The sequence below is a fragment of the Euleptes europaea genome, chromosome 3 (genome assembly GCF_029931775.1).
Source record: "Euleptes europaea isolate rEulEur1 chromosome 3, rEulEur1.hap1, whole genome shotgun sequence".
In the NCBI taxonomy this organism is placed as follows: Eukaryota; Metazoa; Chordata; class Lepidosauria; order Squamata; family Sphaerodactylidae; genus Euleptes; species Euleptes europaea.
The window spans coordinates 41,421,725-41,446,545 of record NC_079314.1 but is presented as its reverse complement, the minus strand read 5'-3'; the positions used below and the strand labels follow the sequence as shown (position 1 = coordinate 41,446,545).

Genomic DNA, 24,821 nt, shown 5'->3' with positions numbered 1-24,821 from the left:
GCCATAGATTTCAATGACAGCGACAGAAGCAGGCCCACTGAATAGAATGGGACTTTGAAAGTGTTTAACTCTTGCTACAGTTCTATCCACAGATTTTAAGCAGCACACCTTACAAGCAAGTTCGGGGTCAATCTTCATGCTTTTTAGAATAGAAGGGCCTTGTTTTCAATCTGAAAACAGGCTAAGCGCCTCAGGCAAAGGTTCTGGCAAGGAGCTCTTCCCGTTGTTTTTGGTGCAGCATCCCAATCCCCACCGCAGGGGCTGGTAAGGGTGGTCTGCTTACAAGACAGAGCTGCAATTAAATCAGAAGAGAAGAAAGGACACTGTTAGAAACTGGCATGATACGATCAGAATTAAGGCTGCAGGACTATGAACTCTTACACAGAGAGGTAAGCTTCCTTGCACATGTCACAGAACTTGTTTTTGAGCAAGCATACACAGGACCAAACTGTAAACTGATGGGGTTAATCATGTAGACTACAATCCTAATAACAGACTGCTTAAACCCTACTGAATCCCATGGGATTAAACATTGAAATGTGCAAGCGCGTGCAGTTTTCAGCATTATTCTGCAACCTTCAGTGTTATGGAAACCCTCAAGAGAAACCACAGCCCGCAAGTTCCATGGTGCATGATTAGTGGGTACTTGTTTGCTGTCTGTCTCAGGGTTCCATTCTGGATTCTGCTCATGACTAAGGGGGCAAGGTATGATAAGCCCCCTCGGACTTGCAAGCCTGTCTCTTGTGCCCAGTGACAGCTGACAGACCACTAGCACATTTCAGAATTAATTAGGACTCCAAGACAGATAGAAATTGCATCCAGACCTCTCTATTCAGAGATAGCAGCTTGGAAGCATTTTAGTTCCCTCAATAGCCAAGTGCTGGCACTGCCTATAATATGCATATATCAGTACCAACCCGTCACAGGAACAAAGGTGGCAAAAACTGATTTCGTGCACATTGGCTCCGCTAAATGGTGACAATTTCAAAGAATACAAAAGTATTACCTTACAGGCCAGCTGTTTCTCAAATCTCGGTGACACAAATGTCCAGGGCCCCATGTTCTGTGGCTCCTCCTGACTCCAGATGAACACTGCAGAAAGAACAAATGGTCTTCATTAGACCAGCATATGCAGAATTGCTCTAACTTCAGCATCTATGTAAGCTCTTTAATACATATTTGGTCTGGACAATACTAGACAACTGCAACCTTTAAGCTAAGGTATATTGGAGGGGCTGGAGGGATGTTAGAATCATCAGCATGTGAAAGGAATGGCAGGAAAAGGTGTTGACGGGACTAAAGGGCTTCTTAGAGATGCTTTACTGAAAAGGGAAGTGAATAGTTATCTGTAATCCCAAAGGCTAATCATACATACATGGACACACATATGAAGCTGCCTTAGAGTGAAATCAGACCATTGGTCCATCAAGGTCAGTACACAAACTGGCAGTGGCTCTCCGGGGTCTCAAGTCAAGTTCTTTCATGTCACCTGCTACCTGATCCTTTTAAACGGAGATGCCAGAGATTGAGTTTGGGACCCGCACACTAAGCAGATGCTTTACCACTAAACCACGACCCTCCAAGATTTTTTTCCTTTTAAATCTGTACCATGCACAGATTTATGCCAGTGCACTAAAACACCTGTGCAGGGTATTCCTCTGTATATTTATTACTTGTGATACGTAGTGGCTGCCGCTTTCTAATAAATAAAACCTAAACACTGGTTATAGATTATTAACCTTATAGATTATTAATCAACCTGTCAATTATCATCTGAAAAAGAGGGCTTTGACTCTAGAAAACATATACCCTAGAAATCTTGTTGGGCCTTAAGGTGCTACTGGATTTAAATATTTGTCTATTATCAGTAATGTTCAGCTATATGTTTTCAGTTATTCATGTGGGCTTTTCAATGATTTCTTGCTAAATTTTGATGCAGTTTGATGGTAATTATAAAAGGCTGCTGACTGCTTGCAGTACATGAGAGAGCCCCACCCCAATAAGTTCCCCGTGAACAAGCAGGTTCTGAGCCTTATCCTGCCCTCTTCTTGATGGGGAAAACACAACAGTCTGATTTGGCTGCTGGCTTTAGAAGGCAATAGATATTTCACTAAACTAACAGGAACAGAGGAGAAGCTGTAGAAGTGGCACACAGATACTCTGCAAGCACCATAGCAGGACATCCCCCCCATGGCCCAACATGGCTCCAGTTGAAAGAATGGAGGTGAAATGGGATTCTCTAGTCTGACTCCAGCATGGCTAATTCCAACAAGGTTCTTTCCACCATCCTGTAATCTTGCAAGCAACATATTCAGAGATTTTATGGCTCTCCATGGAACCCTTATATTCTGGCTGCTGCAATCACCAGATGCCATCTATTGATTTTTAAGAAGTCCCTCAGACAGTCAGGTCTAGAGAAAGCACCACCAGTCCTGAGATGGGGCTCTCTTTTTTTGATGGATTGTGCTTGTGCTTCCCATCCATGCAATCAGACTTTCCTTAAGAAGGCCAAATAAATTCAACTCTTCTGTCTCCTTTACAGAACAGGTTGCTATGTCAATTTGTGGTAGAAACTTTAAAAACAAACTTTCCACTCATTGCCATTTTCCTCTATCATTTTCATTCTGGTTTCAGGGACCATATGAAAGTTCAACAGGACCACAGACTGGAGTCCAACAGCCAGCTGCCCTTAAAGAGTGGTATTTGCTCCAAGTCTGAGATCCTGGATACCAGAGTTTAAAAATAACTACAGCATTTTACCAAAACAAGCCCATAGTAGATGAACAGCATCTGGTCAAGTCTTGTAAGGAGCTCTAGCCTTCTGACCTTTGGCGTTTGTAAATTTGTTCATCTCCTGCTGCAGAGCTTCCAGTGGGAAAGGGCACAGCTCCTCTACTCTGATGATCGCAGTATCCTGCTTCTTTTCTTCAAGCATCTCCCGCTGTTTTGCCAGAGCATAGTAATGTTTCCCAGAACAGAGAACCACTCTGCTGACACTATGGGACAGAAAAAATGGAGTAACATCAAGTATGTTGAGTTAAACAGAACAGTGTTAAAACATTGAAAATATTTAATAATTTACTTTTTTACATTGTATTCTTCCCACCCTGTGTAACTGTCTGGTCAGGAAATTTGATGAAGAGAGGGAGCCAGTGTGGAGTACTGACTAGCCTACCAATTACCTCAGATTCAAATTCTATAAAGCTCAGTGGATATCCTCAGACAAATCACGCTATCAGCCCAACTGCCTCATAGGGCTGAGGTGAAGTTCAGGTATGACACTGAGTATCTTGCGAGTAGGGCAGAATATAAATGTCACAAATTGTAAGACAATGATTCTGCCTGACAACTGAGCATACTGCAATTCACCTTGAGGGCAGGTTAACGGAAGGCAGGGTACAGAGGTCTTCACACCCAAACAGACCCCTGGGGAGCACACAAGCACTGCCACCTGAATCCTACTTGTGGGGAGCAGCATGTGCGTATCTAACCCCCTCCAGTGACTACACCAGATGGATACTTCTAGAACAGACCATGGGATGGTAATGTCAGGTCCACCTGCGGCTTCCAGCTAGGAATCCAGCCACACACAGTACTACACTGCCTATAAACCTGCCTTTTGAGTGTATCTTCTTCATTCTTACTTTCGTCAGGGCACTCTGCCAAGTTAGTGAAGAATGTCTTACTGTGACATTAGGTAACTGAATCCTTACTGCAAATCAAATAACAACTGCTCAAACATAAATATTTCTCTTCATTATAATTCAGGATTTTTGTTTTGTTGCCTTTTAAGACGACACACTACTTCGAATGCTGAATACCAAAAATGAAAATGGACTTCCAAATTACTTTTTAGGATCCACTGATGAATCACCAATGACTGGTTTAAAGGCTGTCCCTGGGGCCATTTCCAGAAGGCTTGACACAGCAGCCTACAGAATGGGGAAGAAAGTGAACATAGTAGACATTAAGTGTTTAAATGAACGGTCATGTAATTTTTGAAAAGTCAGATTTCATTGATAAGGCCCGCTGTGAAGGACTCAGAAACAACTATGAACACACTAACTAATCAAATTGTTAAAGTTCTGTGTTGTCTGAGAACCTTGACCAATATTCAGTAACAGTCAAACATGCAACAAAACTGATCTCGAAAAAAATGCTTCCAAGTTTAGATTTCAGACAGATTTTTATTCTGAAATACCGTAATACTGAGAGCCAGAGTGGTATAGTAGTTAAGAGCGGCAGACTCTAATCTGGAGAGCTGAGTTCAATTCCCACTCTTTTACATGAAGCCTGCTAGGTGACCTTGGGCCAGTCACAGTTCTATCAGAACTCTCTCAGCCCCACCTATCTCACAAGGTGTCTGTTGAGGGGAGGGAAAGGGAATTGTAAGCCGCTTTGAGACTTCTTAAAGGTAGAGGTAAGCACGGTATAAAAACCAATTCTTCTTTTTGACAGAGATTGATGGGGAGCAAAGGAGACTGAGCAGAGATTGAGGTTCCTAAGTTTGCAGAAGCACAAGCAAGCCTATTTTCTCTCCTCCCCCTTTTTTCTTTTGTCTTTCAACCGCTCCCCATGTCCTGCACTTCTCAGCTCATTTTCAGCCCTCCTCAGACCATTTTATTGGTATGGGAGATTTTCTTACAGCTAATTTGAAAATTGGTGTTTTTCTGCAGACACAGGGAGTCTCCAAGATATATTGAAACCCCTAGGTTGCATGTGGACAGTCTGGTTATACTGAGTTTGAAATCATTAAATAGGGCCAGCCATTTAACAGTTAGAAGGATAGATTTTCCTTAAGAGAGTTGGTGGAAGATGTATACACATGAAAATAAAGAATGTTTTTCAGTAACTTATGCCACATGCTTTTCCTCTATCACAGACCTGCATAAAAGGAGGTCTACATGAGAACCCTGTCTGTTGGCTTTCTTTTGAGGCTTCTCCTGTAATATATGCATAAAGCCATCATGTGAATAACAAAGAGGCATTGCTCTCTCAGAACAGGAAGAGTGATTTTGAGGGAATGAATCATATTACTGGCCTTGCCGTAAGGAACAGTTGAAGTATCTGTTACAAGCTATAGAAGGCAGTGGACAACAACCAAAACAGGAAGTCTTTCTACATACAGGTAACCGAAGCAGAATCTTTGGAGAGGCCACAATGAGTGGTTTCCGGAAATTTCGGACCATCTGTCTACGGAGTAAGTGGAAATATTGTGCTGGGGTCGTAGGGTGTACTACAGACATGTTGACATGGTCACCATCAACTCCCTCCTCTGAGCTGTCACACATCTATGAAAGAACAATCGATATTTTGAAGCAAACTGCAAGCCAAGCCAAAATGTCACCACCATAACACAAGGCAAAGCCACACAAGGCTCTGAAAGGGGGCTGCAAACATCTTGCCATTTGCACCAGCGTGGAACTCCCTTTGGCTTGATTCTAGCTCCCCTGCGGCACATCTGGCCATCTAGAGTATATATTCAAAGGTCTTATTGTCTGGAATTTATTACAAATTATGCCACCTTCAGAGAACTGAAATTAGTTACATGCTAAGGTGGAGGAAATTTTTTTTACAGTTGGACATCATCAAAACATATACACACCCTGTATATCTACGGCCCACATTAACAAATGCAGAACGGAACCTTTAAAAAGAGACCTTTATATTGCCACTGATAGGGAGAATAAATTTTGTTGTTGCTGTTTTGAAAGATATTCATGTCGATGTATGCCCTTAGTCCAAGCAAGACCAAACTTGGAACCGAATTGTGGTTTCCATCATTCCCTCAGATACCAGCTTACAAAGTTTCTACACCAAATTAGTTTGGTTGCATAAAATGACCAAGACAACTCAGGTATGCAGTTTTCCCTAGCAACTATCAAATTCTAACTGAGTTGTAAAACAGTTAAGGTGCCACCAGATTCTTTTCCCTTCCAGGAAATGTGAATCATAGCATGCAACAAGACAGATTCCTTGAAACAGTCATTCCCAATGAGTTCTCGTAGAGAATGACGACACTTCCAGCTACCTGCAAGAAACGCTCAATCCGACAGGAGGAGTGTTCCGGCCCTGCACCATCATAGCCGTGTGGAAGAAGAATGACGATTCCACTCTGTAAAAGCCACTTTGCTTCCCCTGGTGGGAGAGAGAAAGATTCATTTTAGACCCTGCGGCCTATGACAAGGGATAGGTGACATTTCTGCTATTTACTGTAGGCTATTACATGTTTTATAATTTTATAATCTTGCCAGCCCCCTACTTTCATTTGCATACCCCTCTCTCCCAGTCTAAATGTATGTACTGCACGTGTAACACCATGAACAAGTCCCACAAGTCTTAGAATAAGCATCCCTCACACATACACACTATTATACCAAATCCCTCAGTAAACTCCATAGTCCTTTTTAAGTATTTAAACCAGGTCACTGTCATCTTTTTCCTGCTAAAACGTCCTACTCACTAGTCACGTCTTCAGGTAAAAGGTCCTGATTTTGGGCTTCCTGCATAACATGCAAGCTAATTCCCCATGTTCATCTGAATTAATGTTCATGTGTTTGTGTGTGTGGGGGGGGTGATAACACTGATAATCTCAGTCCTTGCAACAGAAAAACCCACCTATGGTTTCAAATACAGGTACAGGAGCCAAGGCTGGGCTTACAGCAACATCCTTCCCCCTGACCAAAAACTCCTTGCAACTCCCTACTGATTGGTTATGCTGCTTCAGAAAAGACCTCTGAATACCATAATACTGCAGATACTTTGGCACTCAATATGCACAGATTGAGCCACTGCTATCTGCATGTCCTACTAGCTGAAATTCATTTGTGCTGTCAATACGCAGATTTCATATGCAGACACCATGACAATATCAAGTGATTACCTGCAGATCTGAAACAGCCACACAGAGCTCACATGCCACAGCATTCTTAGCAACCCAGCCCACTTCCAAGGATTCACATTCAACTGTGAATCACTAAATGAGAGGGAAGCATCTTGGCCATCTTCTGGGCATGGAGCATGGTTCACTGGGTGTGTATGTGTGGGGGGGGGGAGGTAGTTGTGAATTTCCTGCGTTGTGCAGGGGGTTGGATTAGATGTCCCTGGTGGTCCCTTCCAACTCTAGGATTCTATTATTCTAAATGACTTTATTTATTTAATATGATTTAAGCCCCACCTTTCAGACATGTATTCAAAGACGCTTGCAGAGAATTAACATATTAAACTCGAAACTAACCAAACACAATAGCAACATTTAAAAGTTGAAATGATGAGGCACTATGGAAGCAATCCTAAGCAGGTCTACTCAGAAGTAAGTCCCTTTTCATTCAGCGTGGCTTACTCCCAGGAAAGTGTTCTTAAGACTGCAGCCTAAATGACACGGATGCATGTCTGAGTAAACAATAAAAGTAAAAACAAACCAATGTGTACCTATTTTTTAAATTTACACACAACCGCCCTCTTAGCTCCTTACCTCCAGAAATAAAGGTATCAAATATTATCTGTGCTCCATTGAAGAAATCGCCAAACTGAGCTTCCCAAATGGGCAACAATTTGGGGTTTTCAATACTCATCCCGTACTCAAAGCCAAGCACAGCTTCTTCAGAAAGGGGGCTGTTGCTCACCTAAGACAGGAAGAGAGAGCAATACAAAAAGCTGAAGTCAATGTAAGTCGGCATTTATTAAAAATATTGTAGCCCATCTTTAGATCAAAAGAACTCTCTGGGGAAGTCCAAGCTTACAACCAAATAAACACCACCTTATATTAAAAATTAATATAATGCACTGTAACACAAACTCATACAACACACAAAATAGAAATGAGTATCAATACCTCAGCCAAACCAGCATTAAACCCTCTCCACTTAAACCCCCCCCAAGAAGTACATTTCAAATATCAAGCTTCACCCCGAGTAATATTGCCTTCACTTGGCATCTCAAGCTTAACATGGAAAGGTGCTATAATTTTGGTGCCCATAGCTACACAGCCCTGCCCTACATAGCCACTCATTGTACCCCAAACATACAGCAGGGCTTCCTTATAGAATTATAGAGCTGGACGGGAAAAAGCAGTCCTTGAATATCCCCAAACCATTTAACCATTAAAAAGTCTGCAGAAATTTGAGCTGGACCCAGAAAGTCGCCGGAAGCCAGTTAAAGTCGCAAAAAAAAAATGCACCACGTGCTCCCTGACGCTTCCTCCAGTCAGTAATGTGGTGGGCACATTTTGAACCTGCCGGAGCACAAAGAAGAGAAAGAACTGGGGACATCTAAGCAGCAGAGTAAGCCCTGGGACAAGCATTTGTCCCTCCTTCTCATTCTGCAGGCAATTTAAAAGCCTAGGCATGGCCAGAGACATCAAGCCAAAGGACCCCTGGCTCTTTCACTCTTAACCTCTGGACTACAGCCATGGAGCTGTGGTGGTGGATTCTTGAGCCCTATCAACTACTTCAAGGTGATATATGTGTGTGGGGGAGCTGTTGGGTTATGTGTCTTTATTTAAATTGTATTTCATTTTGTACGCCACTTTTAGTCCTCAGAGTGTGAGGGTGGGGGGAAATGATAAAAATATTTAATTAAACAGGTGAGGATAATTTTTTCCAGCCTTGGACAGCACCTTCTCAGAAGCACAAACAGATTACATTAAGATTATGAAGCAATCCTAAACACACTTAGCAAAGAAGTAAGTCTCACTCTACTCATCAGGATTTACTTCTGAGTAAATATGCTTAGGATTGTGCTGTAGAGAAAGCGAAGTGTCACGAAACCCTGCTCATCAGGCCACCTACATTGTACCTCAAGGAAGCCTTTCTGATCCGGCGACATGTGATTCAAAGGGATGTAGGTTTCACCCGTCTCTTGGCAAACCAACATGGCATGCCTGTGGCTGAAAGTTCCTCTGCCAACATCTTGCCCACTCAAACGAATATTAAAACCTTTGTACGAAGAAAACAGATCAGGAAGTATCAACAAAGTTCCTCCTTGCAATGGATTTAATGCTGACACAATGGGGCAGACAAGGAATTTTTACTGCTGAAGAAATAAGTAAGCCATCACCAAGCCAAAAGCAAATCAGAAACTGCCTACCAGTTCAACAACAGAAGCTGGTTGAGGAGATGGTTCCTTCCCTGAGGAATTAAAAATAAATGGGACTTCTCTGATGGCATGATAATAAGCTTTGTATGCCCAAAATAAATGGCCCACCAAACACTTCCTCAATAATTCAGAAACTATGTAGCCAGCCTGAGTTGTATACAGCCAGTAGAACACTGTTTTAGTGACACTTGGAGGGTTAAGGCCTACCTTGACTGAGTAAAGAACCGAAAGCCAATACTTCAGCAGTTGCCCAATCTAATTTCATTCCTTCCTCCAATTTCAGTATTCTGGCCTATATGTTCAAGACAAAAATAAAAAATAAGAAAATCAATTTTGTTACCTCAACAACCCAGCACTTTCCAGCTTTACAGATTTCAGATTGCCATATTTTTGGGTTGCAATCACAGTGGCTAGAAATACATACATTTTAAATAACAGAATGTGCATTTTTGCATGACTAGAAATCACTTATTGCTTATTTTAAATTGTATGTATTTAACTTGGAAAGCTCAAAATGGCTTTCACAGAATGCCCAAGCAGCCATCAATTTGTTCCAAAGAAATAATGAACAGCAAATTAATACAGAATGGAGAATGGACGTAGCCAGTGACTACAGATATAAACCTTCATTTTGATTAACCTGACAAGGGAGGCCATTGACAATAAAGTCAAGAGACAAACTAAACTATTTTACACAAACAAATTTTCATGTGAATTCAGACAAAGGAATCACATAAAAATCACATTAAAACGTAGGTTGTGTGAATTGGCTCATGATAATAAGGCAACTTGCAGGCTTCAAACTCTTTATGTGAGTAACCCATGGGCATCAATCTTACTTGGGAAGATTTCAATTACTGACACTGCCCATTAAGGATGTGCCTTTTTTTAAAGGGAGATTTTACAATCAGAATTTTACTATAATAGAGAATGAAAGAGAAAATATTCTTTCCTTTTAAGAGTTTGTTTAATAAACTTTATCACAAAAATGCATCTGAACGGAGATTTCGGGATAAACAGATGTAATTAATCATGTTTAAAATACTGCAGGCTTCCTAGAGATTTTAATTGGGAAGTTCTTGTCCTTCTCAGGTATGTGCAGTAAGCCAGGCAAAGCAGGAAGGGGTGAAAATCAGGCACATTTTATTGGCGCCTGCCTGTTCCACAAGCCCATTACAATATAGTTTATGTAATCTTGAAAATAAGACTTTCCCCATGATGCAGGGGGTTGCAGTATGAGGTAATGGGAGATGGTGGTGTCAAATTTGTAATGAGTTCCAAGAAATGACACTTGGGCCTTGAAATATGCACTCTCAGCTATTACAAAACTATGTTTTTGGGAAGATGAGGTATACATCTAATAATCAGAATGTCGCACTAGCATCTGGGAGACCCAGCTTAGACTCCCCACTCTGCCATGGAAGCTTGCTGGGTGACCTTGAGCCAGTCACACACTCTCAAGCTAACCTACCTCACAGCGTTGTTGTTGTTGTGAGGGTAAAGGGGAGGAGAAAGGAACAATGTAAGCTGCTTTGGGTCCTCACTGGGGAGAAAGGTGGGGTATAAACAAATTATGTCAATAAATAAAACACCTGGGCATGTGTCTTCAGGATATGGCTATGCAGCTGCAGCTCCTCTGGCACCGCCACAGACTGGACCCCAATAAACTGAAGGAGTGGAACAGGCATGCCCGTGTCCCACCGGGTGATCCTTGCTGATGGCTCCACCATGCCACTCCAGTGGGCCTGAAGATTGGTGGGTGGAGGGGCATACGAAGTCTTGTTGGCAAGGTGCTCGCTCATTTTAGCGTAGTAGGACATCTTTATCTCAGACACTTCATCCTCAGTCATGAGACCCTGGGTGACTAAAATGTCTTTGTAAGTGTCTGGGATACTTTTACGGGCCCTTGGAGGGAAAGCAAAGACATTAACATGCATCAAGTTCTCTTTAGATCAGTATCTTTAGATCGAGTAGCAATTAGCTCAATAAATTAGACTGTCCTAGGAAAATGGTTTGGAAGCCTGAGTTAGGACAGAACACAGATGTCTTATTAGGGGAAGAACGCATTCCTCCAATCCTACTAGCTTGGACAAACACTGCCAAGTAGAAGGCTTTTTGAAAAGGCATTGCTGAAGAGGAACATGAAAGCCCAACAAGGATGTGTTTTCTCACCTCTGCCACACTAAGCCATACCTGATTATTTTATACATGGTGGGGTTAGTGAAGAATGGTTCGTCTAGTTCGTTGTGGCCCCACTGGCGGTAGCACAGCAAATCCACTATTACATCCTTACGGAAATGACGCTGGTATTCAACAGCCAATCGTGCAGCTCGGATGACCTCTTCAGGATAATCTCCATTCACATGGATAATTGCAGCGCCAACGATCTTTCCTAAACATGAGAGAAAATGTCACAGGACACACATAATTTGAGACCTACCAGTGAGGTATGGCAGTTCAGAGACTTAATATGCCCTGGTTTTGCTGATTATCTTGGACTACAAAATGAGAATGGTTGCCAAACACCAGGGACAAGGGGGAGATTATATACAGCCAATGGGATACTGGCCTATTTTTCAACCCTGCCCACCCTTGACATCTGGACATCAGTTTCAAAACTGTTCATTAAATATTCACATATTCATGCATATACACCTGGAGCACTCCAGATCTTTTAAAATGTACAGTATAAACTATTTTCTCAGAACCAGAGTACATACCAATATCGCTACAGTACAGAGATGACCTTCCCCGCTCAGCTGGAGTGGTATAGCCCAGCTGGTTGTTGACAATGAGATGGATGCTGCCACCTACTCTAAAATGTGGCACGTTGGAAAGTGTAAATGTTTCAGGAACAATTCCTTGGCCAGAAAAGGAAGCATCACCATGAACCTACATCACAGAAAGAAATGGAGAAGATGTCAGCGATCACTGCCGACTTTCTTTTGGAAAGGAAATGCAGGCCACACTACAGAGATCTGTGTTCAACATCAACCTGTTATATTACAGTTTTTATTCTACATGCTAATAGTTCAATATTCAGCAAAATCTCAATATTTATTTGCTTCACTTATACCCCACATTTCTCCCCAATGGGAACCCAAAACAGCTTGCATCATTCTCCTCTCCTCCATTTTACTCTTACAACAACCTCATGAGGTAGATTAGATTGACAGAAAGTATGACTGGCCCTAGATTCACCCAGCAAGCTTGCCAGGCAGAGTGAGGATTTGAACCTAGGCTTCCCACATCCTAGAGCGACACTCTAACCACTGCAAAGCAGTGGTTTGGAGTGGTAGACTCTAATCTGGAGAATGGGGTTTGATTCCCCATTCCTCCACATGAGCAGCGGACTCTAATTTGCTGAACTGGGTTAGTTTCCCCACTCCTACACATGAAGCCAGCTGGGTGACCTTGGGCTAGCCACAGCTCTCTCTCAGCCTCACCTACCTCACAGGATGTCTGTTGTGGGGAGGGGAAGGGAAGGTGATTGTAAACCGGTTAGATTCCGTGTGTGTAAAATGCCATCAAGTACAGAGCTTTCTTTATAAAATCTGTGTGATTGCTTTCCCATAAGGAGACAACCCCATGCCCTAGTCAGAGGATCCTCAATGTATAAAGTCTTACACAGCCTGGTATCAGGAAACTTGAAGCATGACCTTCTCCTGCATGTATCTGCATGCCGGTTCTCTGTCCTAAAGCTAAGCAAGTGAACGCCATAGCCAGGGCTTTCTCAGGACTGAAACATATTTGACAAAGCTAATCAACGCTAATGGAGTGGAAAGCCTGGCTTCAGTGAACAAAACTGAGAGGGTCTTGAAGAGCTGCCACCTCATCCATTCCCACAAAGCCCAAAGCCAAACTGAGACTATGCATGTGCAATTTACCTTTCACAGAGCAACTGAGATTAATTATCTGTTTGTTTTGGCCTTTAGCCAAGGTCTGGAATTCCCTCCCTATGGAGACTCGCCTGGCACCAAATCTGTATTTTTAGGTACCAGGAAATGTTTATTCTCTCAAAACTTTTTATATCTCTTGGTTTTGGCTATCCCACCATTATTGGTTTGGGGTGATGTTTTTAAAAGGCTCTTTTAATGCTTTCCAAATATTTTTATCCTATTTTAACCTAATGTGTCAGTTGCTACTTTATCTGTCTGTCATTGATGCCCTTATAGTTGATGTTTTATTATTTATATTATCTTTATATATTGTAAGCTGCCTTGAACATAGTAACAGAGAAGTGGGAAATACATAGATCTTTTCACTACAGTCTTCTGTTTGCCACCTTTTAGCTCTTCCATGACTTAAGGTGGCCTGCTTGGCATTTTCTAGAGCCCATTCTTTTTCTATAATGGCTCCCACCTTGTGGAACAGAGATGAAGCAGGCATCATCTTTGGAAGATTTTAGGAGGCACTGTAATGCCATTTGAATAGTGAGGGCTTTTAATGGGATTTAAACAACAGGTGTTTTCTTGGAGATAAATGGGGCTTTATTGTATTTTGTATGTTTTTAATATCTTGAATTGTAAGCCACCATGAACAACATATGAATCAAATTTTAGACTAGCCCATCTTAAAATAATGGGTATTGTGTACAGGTTTCCTAATCTTCCAAACATGGAGCCTGCGAGAGAAAAGTACCAGCTGAAACGGCAGTACTGCATTAAAAATATACTTTGATTGTCTAAGTGGCATTTTTTATTTGTCTAATTATACTTTCCAGCCCTCACAGCAACTTACAAAGAGCTGTCAAACAGTCCCTTGACCAGGCACTGACCAGGCTGTGACCTGGATAAGTTTAACATTCTGATGTTCCCCAATGCCTGGAGACCATTTCCTAGGCCCAGAGAACATGGCCCAGCCATGTCATTGTGCCACATATGGATGTGCACCCCTGCCAAAGAATTATCCTTCAAAATACCTGCAGGCAGATGACTTTGTCTCCGGGCTGTGCAGAACCATCTAGGGAATAATCTCCGTCCAGGAGCGACTGTTGCCTCCCTCGGGTCTTGCCAACAGCCACAGGATTAATGGCTTCCAGATGGGAAGGATTCGGTAACAGGATGACATGAATAGGCCGATGAAACCCAAAGTCTAGATCGACTGAAGCAGTCAAGTGGGAAAGAACATCTCCAATCGCTGATGAATTCTCTGGAAATTCACTCAGGCCTCGCATTTTACGGAAGATTAGCTTTGTAAATGGATAATAAAATTGTTCAAATACTTCTGCAGATTATGTTAAATACAGATGGATAAAATTTGTCTGTTTCAGAGGTCCCCAGACCTACCTCCCTCCAATCCCAGCCTCCTTTTTAACACACAGCCCACAGAACCTGGAGCCTTCTAAACTAGTCATTCACCCAGAAATCCTTCTGTGCAAACCACAGGGCCTGCCTTGTATTGTTTCTAACTCAACAATAACAGCTGTCCGTGTAGTGTGGGCTGGAAATGCTTTAGTATGACAGTGGTTCCCCTAAGACAGTAACACACTGAAAGCCAGTTACCAGACAAATCAACTCAACACTGTAGAGATTTAATATGTTTGTATCCCTCTCACTCTTCAGAGAGCTCAGAGCAGTGTACATAGGCTATTTGGCTTGATAGGTTTCAACAACCCTGTCAGGTGCACTTATTGAGGGTAGCCATGTAGGTCCAAAGCAAAATTTTATTTTTAAATTTTATTTAGCTTATTTATAGCTCTTCTCTCCTGCTGAGACTCAAGGTGGATTGCAGAGTTTTTAAAAAGAGGTAAAGAAGAGGGAAATGTAATCATACCACCTAGGACTAGGAATAAGAAAACTCACAATCAATGCAAGCAGCACAGAGAACAGCCAGCTGTCTATGGCAAAGGTCTTGTGTGAACTATGAAACAAAAGCCATGTTAATGCTTTTTGCTAAGGCCAACCAAAATAGCACAAAGCAACGTGCAAGCTTTTTATTACTCTAGAACTCTTAGTCAGGATGAACATTGAAAAATAAACAGCCTAAACAATAGAAACGAGCAACAGTCCAGTAGCAACTTAAAGGCTAACAAAATTTCTGGCAGGGTATGAGCTTTCATGAGCAGTAGCTCACTTCTTCAGATACATCTAGAATGCCATCCTAGCTGTATCTGAAGAAGTGAGCTGTGGCTCACGAAAGCTCATTCGCTGCCAGAAATTTTGTTAAGTCTTTAAGGTGCTACTGGACTCTTGCTCATTTCTACCATCATTGACAGACTAACACGGCTACCCATCGTAACCTAAACAAGAGGGACTAAGATAACGAGTGCCACTGAGTCACGATCAACTCATGGTGACCCCATGAAGTACCACACCATGTGATTTTCAAGGCAAGAGATGAGCAGAGGTGGTACGTCATTGCCTTCCTCTGCACAGCAGCCCCAGTCTTCCTTGGTGGACATCCATCCAAATACCAACCCTGCTTAACGTCTGCGCTCTGACGACATGCAGCTGTTGGGGCTGCAAGAAAGAGAGTAGCCCAAGACTATTCCAGCGAGCGTCATAGTTTAAGGATTTCAACCCACGTCTGTAACTCTAGCCCCACTAGCTCTGGAGTGTCCATGGCAGTGTCCACGCTGCCAGGAATTAGCAGTGCTGGCACAGGCTGTGCCAAGTCACGTAAATGGCTCTCAGACATTATGACCACTGACACGGAAGCATTTCCAGTGGCCCTCATATGCCAGCCATCCTGTTCCAAGTACACCTTATGCCTCCACATCACTGGAACGATTTTGAACATTTTGCTACTTTTTCTATTTAACACTTATTCAAAAAGGCTCACGGTGTAGTAGGCGTTGTTTCACTAGAACACAGAAGCAGCAGAACCAGCTGCATAGACATAAATTTTAATTGCTGCACGATGGGTCTGCTCTCACATGTTTTAACATGTAATCTTCTCTCATATATATTCTTCAGACTCTTACCAACTTAAGGCAGCGTAACTTCTCAAACAGACTACAGCGCTTGTACACTGATCAGAATAGGATGTCAGATACTGATGAGCTTCCTTACCTATTTGAGCAGCTTTAACACACAGAAAGAATCATTGGGTGGGACGGAGATGAATAATTGGAAAATCCCCCTTCCCCAGACCCAATCTCTCCCTGCAGGGGACTGTAAACTCTCAGGGATTCAGCAGGCAAATTTACGTATTTTCTTTATCTCCTTGGACTTTCAACAATCCAAAAGGGGCTCTTCTTTTTTTAAAAAAATGAACAAAGCAGCATTTTTCTGCACACTTGTGAGTACCCCGTCTTGTTTGTGGGAGGCCCTAATTAACTGCCCTACTGTTAGACACAACCGTCAAGTCTGCTATTACACACAAATGACAAAAAGTAACTCTTGATTGGATGAGAAATGTATAGTCTTACTTATCCATAACGCAGTTTCTCTTGAGGCATGTTGGTAATTGAGATGTGCTGTGAATTCAGGATTTAATTTTTTTACAAAAAAGGATGAATTCAGTATTTCTTGTATTTTTCACAGCTGTCATATCCTTTTAAGCCCTTCTGTTTTACACCCAGTGCTTTGGGTTTGCAATATACGGAAACATTTCAGCAGAAGCACAGATATTTCCATGTGACTTCCACAACCACATAATTAACTAAAGAATATACTGAATAGTACTGAAACATTCCCCAAAAGTTCTAAGCATGTCTAAGAGGGCAATACTAGACCCATCAGAAGCAATCCCAAATCATGCTTGAGGGGAAAATCCACCCCTTACCTCAGGGGGAGCATGAAGAAGCCCTGTGAGGAGATTCAGTCTGCCTCGATGAGGCATTCCAAGAACAATTTCCATCACCCCGCTGTACGAGCACAGCTTTAACAACTCGTGAAAGAAGCCCATCATGCTCTCTGCTCCTTCACCGCCATATCTTTTCACTGTGGCAAACTTTGAAGCCAAAAAATGATCAAACTCCTATGAAATAGAAGGGGAGATATAATACAGATTATGTGCATCCTTCCAACGAACGCCAGCCATCTTCTAAGTGTAAGTACGGCACTGCCCTCCCCCACTCTCCCTTCCAAGGTATTTATTATATCCCAATTTTTATCTTCCCTGGCTCCCTGAACAGCATGCAATTCAAATCAATGACACAAAATTAAAACAAGGACTGTAGCAGACTGGAGGCTCAGGTTCTCTCCTCCATCAATTCCTTTCCCTTCCTGAGAGTCACAAGGAAGATCTGGGAAGACAAGAAATGATCCAGCAGCTATGGCTACTGCTGCAGGCCTTCCTACTTCCTGCCAGATGTTGAGAGTTCAACAGGTTCATTTGAGCTATGATGTAGAATTTATCACAAGCTCCCTTTCACAGGGAGCAGTCTTTCGCAGATACCCAAGTAAGAATACAGGGACATATTCAGGCTAATTCAATTCAATTATTTTTTTTTAATATAGTTTGTCACAAAAATAGAAGCATCACAGATCAGCATATAAACAATGAAGTAAGCAATGTTTTATAAAGGCTGTGTTACAGCTCAATTAACATGCAAAGTCTTAACAGTTCTTTACAACAAACAGTTACCTTGGCAATATAGCATTTTAAGCGAACAAAGTAAAAAATCACACTCTTGTGTGATATTACTGTAAACAATGCTGCCTCCTTTGTTATATATTTATTCTGATGTAGCCTTACATAATAAGCCTTATCCAAGTTAGTAGTTCCAGAAACTCTAATAAAAAGTCCAAACAGAAATTTCATGTAACAGGCAATACAGTGTCTTCAGTGTGTTTGCCTCTTCATTTACTAGGGTTTCACCCTATCCATACATGCTGTAATATGGGTAAAATATCATGGCCTGCAGGACACCAAATCGTTTGTTTTTTTTTGGGGGGGGGGAGCGGGCTTTTGGAATAAATGAGGGTTGCTAACAAGCTCCCCTGTTGCTGACCTCTCTTTTCTTCTCTATCCTGGTACAAATCCCAGCTCTTCTCTGACAGTCACATAATGGAGGCTCCAAAATGGAGTCTGAGACCATGAGAAAAACGGAACTCCACCAGATAAACACAGCACTAGAATCCCTATGGGCAATGGACCCAAAAAGAATCTAGTATCTCCACTCTGCCGAGTCCCAGGACCTCTCTGAAATTAATCATTATACACTTAGGTACAAAAAGATTAACCTTCCTATTATAAAGACCTAGGCAAAGGTCTATATTTTTGGACTTCAAGGTTTTTCTCTTATATGACCCAAGACTGGTCAGTAGAGGACTGCTTTCTGTCAAGACGGGGTGAGAGGACATGTGCGTGAGAGGACTTGCCCCCCTACTCCCCCTACTCCTAGGTATATGGGGTAGTGCCACAACCCAAACACTGCCCTTTCCCTTGCTTACTGGCAATTTTGGGCAGTGGTAGGGGCTCCATCAGAGCCAACATGGTGTAGTGGTTAAGGTGTCAGACTAGGACCTGGGAAACCCAGGTTCAAATCCCCACTCACACCATGGAAACTTGCTGGGTGACCTTGGGCCAGTCACACACTCTCAGCCCCGACCCTGGCTAGTATTTGGATGGGGGACCTCCAAGGAATACCAGAGTTGCGATGTGGAGGCAGGCAATGGCAAACCACTTCCCATAATCTCTTGCCTTGAAAACCCTACGGAGTCACCATAAGTCAGCTGTGACTTGACCGCAACAAAAAAGGAGGGCTTCGTCCATGTGAGTGAGATGTGTACACTGGTAACTTCCACCTCACTTTTTCCTGTTCACTATCCAATCTAGCCTTGCCAGGAGGTTTCCGTGTGGAAGGTGAGACTCTGAACACAGTCTGAGCTCTTAGAAGAGAAAGACCTTTACTTACTATAACACAACTCTAAACCCTAGAGCACAAGTACATAAGAAAAGCATACTACAGTACTAAAGCGGTACTGCAGAACTAAGAAAGGAAATAAAACACAAATGTTTCTTTAGCATCCCCTCCCTCGGACGGACATGTTACCCAAATGGCCTACCTGTGTGAGACCTCAAAATTTGGAGCATCCCCCTTGCATATTAAGAGAGGAAACATATGTACCCAGGTAAAATTAAATTAGGGACCACTGCATATGCACTTCACGGTCCAGAATTTGGTAATACTGAAGTGCTATGGGAATGAGGAGGTTTCCAGAAACAAAGCAGGCAGAAAATAGAATCAGAGTCTAAATCTTTATTTAGAAATGTAGATCAGGAAAAGCAGGAGGCACTCAGAAAGCTGCAGGCTCATACACAACATTAACCCTAGATAACTTAACACCTAAGCAATAAAAGCACACGGTAAGGGGGGGAATGAAAACATACAAGCCTGTCCTGAAGCGATGAAGGAATCCTGGGGGGTCTTGAATCTTTTTGTTTAAAGTCTAAAAGCATTTGAAGAAAAGGGATTGGGCCCAAAGCACTGGGAGAAGATGTTTAACAAAACCTTTCCTGTGCATCATGTTCCTGATCTCTATCCCCTTCCCCCCTCAGTTGCTATCTGCCCTGTAAGGAAACATACAGGTAGCACACCAGTTTGCATTTTTGCCCTTTAAAGAAGTCCATGCCATCCTAACCACAGATGCCCCAGGACACATTTCAATTGCCCCTCAGATGTACACATATACAATGTACCTGAGATTCCAGCATGAGCCGGGATAAGTGCTTTTTCTCCTCAGTAGTGAATGCCTCTTGCTTCAGCTCTTCAAACCTTTTCCCAATCCATTCTCTTTCTTGCATGCTTGACAGCTGGCTAGTCTCTATAGATATATGCCCACAATATATATCATCCAAGTAAGACGTAATTTCATCCAGGGATGCTTCCTCCTTTCCTATATTCAAAAGTCCTGGGGGGGGGGTGTACAATAGATCAGATTTACTTCATGGGCAAATGGCAACATAGTGCTGGATTCTCAAGACTAATGGTGATGGGCACTGAGGTGGGGGCTGGGACTCAGGGCACTATGGAGATATATATTAAGAGAATGTATCTTTTAATTATTAGATAATTAGTGCTCTTTGTATTTCTGTTTGGTTGTTTTGTTTGTATTTTATGTTTTTTTTTCTTTTTTGTATGTTTTATTAAAAATTTAATAAAAAATTTATAAAAAAAAATACAATCTCATCAATGAAGTGGAAGTTCTACTGATTTCCCTTGTTGAAAATAAAAGTGCACCTCTTAAAAATTTCTGAAGTGTACTAGATCAGAAAGTCACAATTAAGGAAATCCATCCATATAACACTTGTACACATACACAGGAAGCTGCCTTTTTCTGAATTAGACCATTGGTTTATCAAGGTCAGTATTATCTACTCAGACTGGCAGTGGCTCTCCAGAGTCTCAGGCACAGGCCTGTCACATCACCAACTACCTGATCCTTTCCAATGGAGATGCTGGGGATTGGACCTGGGACCTTCTGCCTGCAAAGCAAATGCTCTACCACTGAGCCACAACCTCACTTTTTCACTTTACATACCACTTGCCAGGTCCAACAACTGACCAACATTCTGAATTACTGCTATGGCACAGAGGATACTTCCAAATGTAAAAAGAGACCCTGTAAAAAGAGACCCTGTACGCGAATTTATGTCTAGCTGCCATATCAACTCTTGCCCTTCTTTGTGGCTAGGGAATTTGGTTTGGAAAGGAGCTGTGTCATTCACCCATCTTACGTGGTTCCTCTTTTATAGGGGTCACTGATACAAAGTGATCCATACCCTGCAGAACTGACTTCCACACTGCAGCGATTGCATATGAACCAGGCCATAGATTCTTGCATTGCCTCACCCCTTCTGAGGGCATGCTGCTGAAACTACCTATAAAGTACTTCTGATCTCTTCTGTGGGTAACCAAAGCCACCAATTCAAAACCAATGCAGTGCTTAAGTATTTACAAACTTCTTGGCATCCAAATGCATCATCCGAACTATGGGAGATGACAGAGAACTAGGTACAAACTGTCAAGCTTGCACAGCAATACAAACGAAGAGTGGGGAAAAAGTTGATCTTCTGAGTTTTCATTTCAAAGGCTTTAAGCTGTAACCCTATGAATGCTCATCTGGGTGTGTTCCAGCGCACAGTGAAATTACCCGGTAGGCCACGGTTGGATTTGATGGGCCTTGGTCTGATCCAGCATGGCTTTTCTTATATTCTTACTTTTGAGAAAGCACATATAGGTCAGGTTGCAAACCACTGAACCTTGATCTCTCCTGCTGTAATATTTGGACACAATTCCTTACTATATCCTCCAAGGTCATCCTGAAAAATATTAAGGTTCCAACCAGGGAACGTGACTTTCTCACCTCTCACCTCCTCCTGCAGTCCGAAATGCTGCTTTTGGGGACAAAAGCATTGGGGAGGGGCACGTCAGGGGCTGAAGCAGGGAAGGAGGAGGCGAGAAATTCACAGTCCCCGACAAAAATCCTTCCATCGGTAGAAACGCTCCGAACCCAATCCTACGCTAGAAAGACATATGTGTGGTCTGGAACTGCATAATTTCATGAACTCTGTGCATTCTGATGCCTCCATGACTGCAGCTCAATGAAAGAAATGTGGGTAGGTTTATTTAATCACAAATGGGGTGGGGCCACGGCTCAGTAGTAGAGCATTTGCTTGGGATGAAGAAGGTCTCATGCTCAATCCCGGGCATCAAATATTAAAAGGATGTGGTAGTAGTAGATGTGAAAGACCTCTTCCTGAGACCCTAGAGAACTGCTGCCAGTCTGAATTGACAGACAATACAGACCTTGATAGACCAATGATCCAATTCAGCATAACACAACTACATATATACAAATACCAGATGTAATACTTTCTGTAATACCCCACAGAAATCCTAGCTATGTTATTGGGGAAAACCATCAATTTATTAATTACATTTTGATCCTGCCCTTCTTCTAAGGGGCTCAGTGTTGTGTATGTGGACTCAGCCCACTTAAGAGCAGCCTGCCTAAAACCAACCAGTGAGCAGGAATTTGGATCCAGATCTTCAGAGTGTATCCAACCACTCCACATTACATCTTGCGAATGTAATGATGGGCATTCCTTAAACAGTCACTCTAGGAAGCACTAGGAGCCTCGGGGCGCAGAGTGGTAAGCTGCAGTACTGCAGTCCAAGCTCTGCTCACAACCTGAGTTCGATCCTGATGGAAGTTGGTTTCAGGTAGCCGGCTCAAGGTTGACTCAGCCTTCCATCCTGCCGAGGTCGGTCAAATGAGTACCCAGATTGCTGGGGGTAAAGGGAAGATGACTGGGGAAGGCACTCGTAAACCACCCCGTAAACCAAGTCTGCCTAGTAAACGTCGGGATGTGACGTCACCCCATGGGTCAGGAATGCCCCAGTGCTTGCACAGGGGACCTTTACCTTTAACCTAGGAAGCACTGAGACCTACAGATATAAATCCATGATTTGGCCACCTGTGTAATACTGTTTTGACTGCATTGTAGTTAAAAAAAAAAAAGACATCACAGAGCTGAAGGTCACCTCACTGCCCAGCAAACTGACAGACCGCTCTTCAGAATAGCCAACCCATTAAGCTGTCCACTCATGGACTTTGGGAAAACACACTGCATGGCTTCATTCACCCTACCTGTAGTATTGAAAGGTCCTTGTAGAGCTTCTGTCAGAGCTTGAATTTCAGGTACTACATCCAAAACAGCTTGGTCAGCAAACAAAGGGTTGATTTTGGCCGCTTTGTGGCCGTGCTGACAGTAGGCTGCCAACAAGCGAGCCAAGCCATGGTCAGCTAAAGATAAGAGGGGAAAGGGACAGTTTTAATTTGTATGCAAAGGAAGGAATTAAGAAAGAGCCCACTGCTTTCACACATGCTGAATAATGCACTTTCAATCCACTTTGCAACTGGATTTTACTATGTGAAACCGCAAATCCCACCCGCAAACCATCGGTAAAGTACACTGAAAGTGGATTGAAAGTGCATCATTCAGGATCTGTGAAAGCACCCACATGCCTTCACCCCACTCCAGTTTCTCATTACCCTGACTTGACATGGTTAAAAACACTCCCACATTTTCCTCTTTCCTTCTGAAAGCTTCAAAGCACCTAGGGAGCTCCAGTAAGACCCACTAGGCTTGTTTCTTTCAACAAGGGGTGGTGGGAGATTGGCAACCCAAAGGGATGCCAACATGCAGCTGCCAGGGAAGCCCCGACACAAGCAGAAGCTCCCCAGGAGGACACCAAAGCGTGGGGTGAAGAAATCAGATTGCAGACGGCATCAGCCTTGGGAAGGCCGCTGCGGGTGGTCGGAAGACACAAGGCAGGAATCTGGTTTGCCGGGCAGCGCATGTGCACCCTCTTCACTGAGGCCATTTATGCATGGGAGGTTTTGCCTTGGACTTGGCCGCTCTCTTGATGCAAATTTTTCCCATACGAATTCTCAAAACTCTGCATGGGGGCTCATTTTTGAATTTTGAGAATTCGGATGGGGAAAATGGGCATCTAGAGAGCGCCAAATCCAAGGCAAAACCTCCCGTGCATAAGTGGCCTATTTATGCATGGGAGGTTTTGCCTTGGATTTGCTGCCTTCTAGATGCCCATTTTGCCTGTCTGAATTCTCAGAACTCTGCATGGGGGCTGATGGTGGACTTTGGAGAATTTGGATGGGGAAAATGTTTATCTAGAGCAGTGGTTCCCAAAATTTTCGGGCCACCGCCCCCTTAGTTCCACAAACTCAACCCCAGCGCCCCCTACCCTATCCCATCCAAAGCATTATTCAAAATAGGGGTTTGCACGACTCACTAAAGAAGATAATAATAATAACAATAAAATTTCGAAACAGCAACAATTAATTGCACAGCTATTCAAAATCAAATCAAAACTTTTTAGTTGAAATTTATTCAACAAAACTGATGAACTTGATCCAGTGGTACCAGCTCTTCAAAGTCTGGGGGGGAAATCTGATAGTTTCCACCAAATTCGACAGCCTGGTGCCCTAGCTTGGTCTATTGTAAATTAGCGAACAACCTCCAGCACCCCCCTGCTGCCCTCTTACCTCTTAGTGCCCCCCTAGGTAATCCCACCGCCCCCCAGGGGGTGGTCCTGCCCACTTTGGGAACCACTGATCTCGAGAGTGGCAAATCCAAGGCAAAACCTCCCGTGCATAAGCGGCCTATTTATGCATGGGAGGTTTTGCCTAGGATTTGCTGCCTTCTAGATGCCCATTTCGCCCGTCTGAAATCTCAGAACTCTGCAGGGGGGCTGATGGTGGACTTTGGAGAATTCGGATGGGGGGAATGTTTATCTAGAGAGTGGCGAATCCTATTTATGCATGGGAGGTTTAGCCTTGGATTTGCTGCCTTCTAGATGCCCATTTTGCCTGCCTGAATTCTCAGAACTCTGCATGGGGGGGCTGATTGTTGAGTTTGCAGAATTTGGATGGGGAAAAGGTGCATGTAGAGAGTGGCGAATCCAAGGCCAAACCTCCCGTGCATCGATGGCCATCGCCTGGGAAAGCGACCTGACTTTGTCCCGGGTAGACTCGTGCGTTTCGAAGCAAAAGCCTCCCCACGCCCCGGGAGGACCAAACAGGAGTCGCGCCCGAGCCCGCCCGCCTGCCCACCTGCCCACCTGCTTTCCGGCCTGCTTCCCGCAGCTCCGCCCCTCCGCCCGCGCCGCTCTCCGCCCGGCGGCTCGGCCTGTAGCCGTAGACGCCCCGCTCTGTGCGGTACCCCCGCCGCCGCAGGGCCCCGCCAGCGCGCGCCGCCAGCCTCCGAGCGCCCGGCGCCAGCAGCTGCGCCAAAGCCCGGCACGCCAT

General features: G+C 43.4%; 1 protein-coding gene across 1 annotated transcript; it reads right to left on the bottom strand.

The window, feature by feature from the left end:
- Positions 1-190: 190 nt before the first annotated feature.
- On the bottom strand, positions 191-24,821 carry DHTKD1 (dehydrogenase E1 and transketolase domain containing 1). Its single transcript, XM_056847233.1, has 17 exons — positions 24,635-24,821; positions 22,641-22,796; positions 19,687-19,898; positions 16,825-17,019; positions 14,018-14,287; positions 11,817-11,988; positions 11,290-11,488; positions 10,689-11,001; positions 9,304-9,388; positions 8,797-8,936; positions 7,475-7,625; positions 6,032-6,138; positions 5,127-5,291; positions 3,850-3,932; positions 2,827-2,996; positions 1,007-1,092; positions 191-292 (listed from the first exon to the last, which is right to left on the bottom strand). The coding sequence occupies exons 1-17, from the start codon at positions 24,819-24,821 to the stop codon at positions 191-193; spliced, it is 2,793 nt and encodes a 930-aa protein (XP_056703211.1).

Coding starts and splice junctions, on each gene's coding strand:
- DHTKD1 (XM_056847233.1), bottom strand. CDS start 24,821: ATGGCGTGCCGGGCTTTGGCGCAGCTGCTGGCGCCGGGCGCTCGGAGG. Junction 22,797..24,634: donor GGAAGCAGGCCGGAAAGCAG/GTGGGCAGGTGG, acceptor TCTTATCTTTAG/CTGACCATGGCTTGGCTCGC. Junction 1,093..2,826: donor CAAATTTACAAACGCCAAAG/GTCAGAAGGCTA, acceptor TTCTTTCTGCAG/TGTTCATCTGGAGTCAGGAG.